The sequence below is a fragment of the Nematolebias whitei genome, chromosome 12, assembly GCF_014905685.2.
Source record: "Nematolebias whitei isolate Nwh7 chromosome 12, NemWhi1, whole genome shotgun sequence".
NCBI classification, from domain to species: domain Eukaryota; kingdom Metazoa; phylum Chordata; class Actinopteri; order Cyprinodontiformes; family Rivulidae; genus Nematolebias; species Nematolebias whitei.
The window spans coordinates 47888030-47894115 of NC_056509.1; the positions used below are offsets into that span (position 1 = coordinate 47888030).

At 42.0% G+C, this 6086-nt stretch overlaps 1 protein-coding gene across 1 annotated transcript in view; it reads right to left on the reverse strand.

Annotated features, from left to right (window-relative positions):
* adgrg6 (adhesion G protein-coupled receptor G6) overlaps positions 1 to 6086 on the reverse strand; it is a 68522-nt gene that overhangs the window by 38304 nt on the left and 24132 nt on the right. The window contains exons 3-4 of the mRNA XM_037685226.1: positions 4397 to 4744; positions 764 to 903 (exon numbers count right to left, since the gene is read on the reverse strand). Coding sequence (XP_037541154.1) covers positions 764 to 903; positions 4397 to 4744 — 488 coding nt within the window. The remainder of the gene's footprint in view (positions 1 to 763; positions 904 to 4396; positions 4745 to 6086) is intronic.

The window sequence follows — 6086 nt, forward strand, 5'->3', positions numbered from 1 at the left end:
GTCAACAACCAGACGAGTCGGTTAAATGTTCCAGTCAACAACCAGACAAGTCGGTTAAATGCTCCTGTCAACAACCAGACGAGTCGGTTAAATGTTCCCAACAGTTACACGGATGGAAACGTTCGTTGTAACGTCCGATCGTCCTTGCAGTCCAAGACGCAAACACACTCTGGTAGCAGCAGGTCCAGTTGTTCCCACTGTCTGAAGATGAGTTCCAGGTGTTAGTCTGTCCCCCTCTTCCTGTCAACACATCTTAAGGTGTCCAACAGGACAGGCTCGAAGCAGGTCGGGGCTGCGGTCCGACCGGTCCAGAACCCATTCCTCCATCAGCCTTTGGTATCTGAGCAGAATGTTCTCAGTGAAAACCCTCAAAGATGTGGTCCTTGAAGGCAGAACCCAGATCCAAGCCTAGCCAGAACCCCAGACTGAGATCAGACCATAACATAACCCTGGTCCAAAGTCAGACCATCAACTGATCCAAGACCAGATTGCTCCAGAACCCTGACAATCACAAAACCGGACTTGTTGCTGACAAGGATCTGGACTCTGGTTCTTCCAACAAACATCACAGTCCTGATCCGTAAAACTCCTTCAGAGTCCCTGAATCCTTTCTACAACGCATCAGTTCATCTATAAATTACTGGACGCTCCAACAAGTTCATCGTTGATTCTGGAGGCCGATGGTCACAGCGACACGTTCCCTCCTCCCAACATTTAAGACAAACAGAAACCAGAACGTAAGGATTTAAAACGTTGTCCGGACCTGACTGTAGCCGACGCGCTCCACCTCGAAGCAGACGGTGAATTCACCAAGTGATGGGATGGAAACGTTCCCGGCAACCTGGGTGGTCTGTCCGACCCCGTTCAAGATCTTCACCTTCTGGTTCCTCAGCGCCACGGCAACTAGGAAGGAAGGAAAGGAAACAAGGAAAGGTCAAGAGTAAGGAATAAAACACGAGGAGGCAAAAGTCGAGGAATGCCAGAGAGAAAAACAACAAAAGACGTTAATGAGAAATTAAATAATAATGGGAAACACACAAAAGAAGAATAAACTGAAACAAGAATAAAGAAATATATATTCTATAAACAGATGGGTCACAAAATCAAGGCATAAAAACTAAATAAAACTGGAAAATGAAAATAACAAGAAATTGATAAAAGTTATAACAAATAAAATGATAGAGAATAAAAGTACAATAGGAAGAAATCAATGAAAAATATAAAGGAAATAAATAATATACAATAAAAATTGTCTCATTATTTGCTGAACTAAAGAGTTTCTTTAAATACAGACGACCAAGTTGTTTATTAAATAAATACTTTCATAAAATTTTGACAGAAAAAGTCAATTTTAAAAAAAAAACAAAGAATAACTTTAAAATTCAAGTTTCAAAGATTTAAAAATCCATTTTGTCCTTTTAAAAGTTAATAAACGACTTTGACTTTGAACGTTTTAAACACAATTTAAAATAAAAACATAAAAATAATCCATAAACATCAAGACATAAATCATCTTAGCCCAGAAAATCTCTGAATCTGCCCAGTCTAATAAAGAATGAAGAAATACCACAAATAAAAATGAGCGATGCGTAATAACAGAAAATCTAATCTGATTTAGTTCTAAGGAACAATTTTGAAAAACATTAATTTTGGAAGGAGGTGAGGTTCGAGTGCCGAGCAGAAACGGTTTTTATGCATGACTTAATTCTAAATGGATCTGAACATTTATTCCTAACTCAATCAAATACAAAATAAATAAATAAAAAACTCAAAATAGGAGATTTTACACCACAATTAATTTGAATCAAAGGTGGAAAAGGCCAGACTGAAACCTTCAAATGACCACAGGAAGAAATAACTGTCTGCTAAACGTCTGCTGGTAATTATCTGTACAGTCAACATCTATAGTGTCAATGTCTGTAAATTAATTAATTATCTGTACAGTCAACATCTATAGTGTCAATGTCTGTAAATTAATTATCTGTGCAGTAAAAGTTTGTCCAGTCAATGTTTAACTGGTAAATGTGTGTCCGGTAGTTGTTTGTATAGTAAATGTGTGTCCGGTAGTTGTTTGTACAGTAAATGTGTGTCCGGTAGTTGTACGGTAAATACCTTTAGCTGAATATCTGTTCAGTAAACTCTGATAAATATTTGGTAAAGGGACGAAAACTTTTCGTGCATTTTGTTGTTTTTCTGCAGATTGACAAATATTGAAAACATTCTCGGGCCCCAACCTCAGAACTTGGCATGATTTTAAAACATTTTTAGATTCATATTTCTTTTTTTGTGGAAACACTGGAACAAAAACAGTCCCGTGTCGCCCTCCTGGTGTCAGCATCTACATTAACGGTGAAAATGCAGAGAAGGAACCAGACTCGGGTCTCAGAGAACTCGTTCAGTTTGTTCATCGTTTCAGCGCACCAACAGTCTAAAGGTGACACGTACACGAGACGAACACGTTTTATTTGAGTTTCCACACAACAAAAACTTTCATTTGTAATAAAATATAAAGAGGACGTGGACAGGAACTTTTGAACTGTTTTAAATTTTAAATATTTTGTTGACTGGCTGCAGGACGGGTTTGGAAATTGTTGCAATGTGTCAGAGCATCGGTTCATTCTACGTAGAATTAACCTTTTATATTCGTCTGTGATAATTTAACAATTCTTCTTCTTGGAGCTGTGGCTCTAAACAAACAGCAGCCGCTAACCCTGCTAGCTGCTAACCCTGCTAACAGCTAACCCAGCTAGTTGCTAACCCTGCTAGTTGCTAACCCTACTAGCTGCTAACCCTGCTAACTGCTAACCCTGCTATCTGCTAACCCTGCTAACTGCTAACCCGGCTAGTTGTGTGTGCACATACAGGTGTGCAGTGGAGAGCATCCTGTGCTCGAGCATCAACGTGTGGCATGGAGGCTGCACAGCTGCAGAAAGAAAAGCTTTGCAGAGAGTGGTGAAGGCTGCACAGAAGATGTTGGAGTCAGTCTCCCCACCATCACAGACATCTACACCTCCAGATGCAGGAAGAGGGCCACCTGCATCATGAAGGACCCCACTCACCCAGCACACACACTTTTTGCCCCACTCCCCTCAGGAAGGAGGTTGAGGAGCATTAAGTGTAGAACCACTAGACTGAGGAACAGCTTCTACCCTGAGGCTGTTAGACTCATGAATCTCTAACTAGAATAATCACTGTGAAAAACCATATTATGTTGCTGCTGATCTGTTTCATGTTGCTGCTGATCTGTTTCAATGTTGATGTGTTCATGCGTGCACATCTGCTCACAGACTCATGTTCATGTTTGTGCTGATGTTCAATGTTTTATGTTATGAGTGCTTAGTGTATATTTAGTTGATGTTTTTCTTAGTTCATATCTTAGATGTTATTACTGTTTTTCTTATACATTTTATTGTTGGATGTAACTGGGACCCTGTGTACATAATTTCGCTCCACCACATGTACCACATGAGGTGCGAATGACAATAAAGAAACTCTGACTCTGACTCTGACTCTGTTAATCCTGCTAGCTGCTAACCCGGCTAGTTGCTAACCCTGCTAGTTGCTAACCCTGCTAGCTGCTAACCCTGCTAACTGCTAACCCGGCTAGTTGTTAATCCTGCTAGCTGCTAACCCGGCTAGCTGCTAACCTGGCTAGTTGCTAACCCGGCTAGTTGCTAACCCAGCTAGTTGCTAACCCTGCTAGTTGCTAACCCGGTTAGCTGAAGACCTTTATAGGCCGTTGTTTTTACTGAGCCAATGGATCAGCACGAGGGGGTGCACATATTCTGACAGTGAAACGGCGCTCACCCAGGACCACAGTTTCCACTTAATTATCCTTTCAAAATAAAACGTGATGACAGAAAAAGGCACTGAGAGTTCTTTTACTTTACTTTTCAGTTTGTTCATCTTTCGAGAGCGGCGCGGGTGGAAAGTGTGTTGAAAAACGCACCCAGACTGGAAAAGCATCAAAGGGGAACGATTAACAACGTCACTACGACGTGCTGGTAATAAAATAAAACAAACCTGTTGGGGAAACTGCAATAATCCTTCAGATTTGTCGATGTTATTCTAACTAATATCTGAAACCCCCGGTCGATGGGAATGCAGCCTGGGTTTTTGGGTCAATGCTCATTTTGTTGTTTGTAGAAGTTTTTGGAGACCGGAGTAAATTAGAGGTTTTATCAAACTAACTTTAATCTGTACATCAAACTACATAAAACAGCTAGTTAATGATCAACTGTTTATCTATATTTAACCTTTTTTAATGAACGAGTTTATAAACCAACAAGAGGAATTTCACTGAGCAGACATTGAAGGCAACAGTCCAACACAACAACTCTGTCAGGATCCTTTCAGCCTGAAAAGCATGAGGAAGTTTGGGTTAGCCTGAACCTACCGTGTTGGAAGCTAACGCTGAACCCCCTCTTCTGAATGCTGAAGTCTGACGTGAAGGACAGCTCCATCACGTTCCCAGTCGAGTTCAGGGTCATCCCGCTGGCCGTCAAACCACAAAACCTGGCTTCTGTGTTACCGGCGTTCACCACAACCCAGTCATACTTGCAGCCCGGCGCCTCCTCCAGTTCGAAGTCCATGAAGTAAAGCTGGATGATGAAGCCGGTTGGGGCCTGCATGGTCCACTTACAGCTCTGGGAGTTGGGGTATTTCTGGGGGTAGCAGGGCGACGTGAACTCCCCCTGGGCCTCCGTTAGCACCCTGTTACAGTTTATGGAGGTGCAGCCCAGTACTGGAGGTGACAGTAGGACAAAAGTCAGTCAAACTCCAGAAGCTTCATCAAGAAGACGAGGACATGCGAGGACGGAGGGGACAAGACAAAGAAAGACAGGACAATGGGATCCTCAAGGTGGTACGGAGGCAAGACTAGCGGCGAACAAACCTGATGGAAGAGCTGCTTCCATCAGGAGGAGAGCGAAAGACAGAGACACTTCTTTTCCTGAGACTTCAGTACAAAGAAAGGATTTCAAGGAGGTCACAAGGATTTCAAGGAGGTCACAAGGATTTCAAGGAGGTTACAAAGATTTCAAGGAGGTTACAAAGATTTCAAGGAGGTTACAAGGATTTCAAGGAGGTTACAAGGATTTCAAGGAGGTTACAAAGATTTCAAGGAGGTTACAAGGATTTCAAGGAGGTTACAAAGATTTCAAGGGGGTTACAAGGATTTCAAGGAGGTTACAAGGATTTCAAGGAGGTTACAAAAATTTCAAGGGGGTTACAAGGATTTCAAGGAGGTTACAAGGATTTCAAGGAGGTTACAAAGATTTCAAGGAGGTTACAAAGATTTCAAGGTGGTTACAAGGATTTCAAGGAGGTTACAAAGATTTCAAGGAGGTTACAAGGACTACAAAGACTCAGACCAGGACCAAAGCAGAAACACGAGGACAGTTTCCATAATCAAGAAAAAATGGATTAGAGGTCGTGCAGGAGACAAAAAGGTCAGCAGCCTTAAAGGAGTTAATCTAACGATGCGATTGGTTGTAGCACGTAGAAATAAAATTCTGACTGGCAGCCACACCAAGCCGAAGTTCAGCTGTTTTAATACCAAAACATCTGGAGCTGCACGGGAGACGAAACATACGAGTAAGAAACAACAATTCTTTAATAAACTACAACTCCTACACTTCTGCTGCTGAGAACGTAACGTCTCTACTTCCATGTTTAATGTTGTTGTCAAATCAAAATGATAAATAAAAACAGCCGAAGGTTGTTTGTTGTTTGACTTCATGAGGATTTTCAGTGAAATCTGAAACATCCCCTCGGTCACTCCCCACAACGTCACTAATCTAAAACATACCGCCGTCGTTTCAACAACTTCTGCGAGGGAAGGAGTTCCCAGCATGAAAATAAAATCCTAACAGAGACGAGCTGAAATGGAAAGTGTAAAGAAAGGTTCGCCTCATTCAGGGCAACAATGGACTCTGTTCATCAGAGCTCGGCTTCACCGCAGCCAAAACCACAGCCGACGCACTGGAAACGTCAGAAACGCCGCTCTGTGAGAATGAAGCTCCTCTCAGCTTGCACAACAACAGCTGAAGGTTTTCACAAACAGGCCGAATGTTGGTCACAATGAG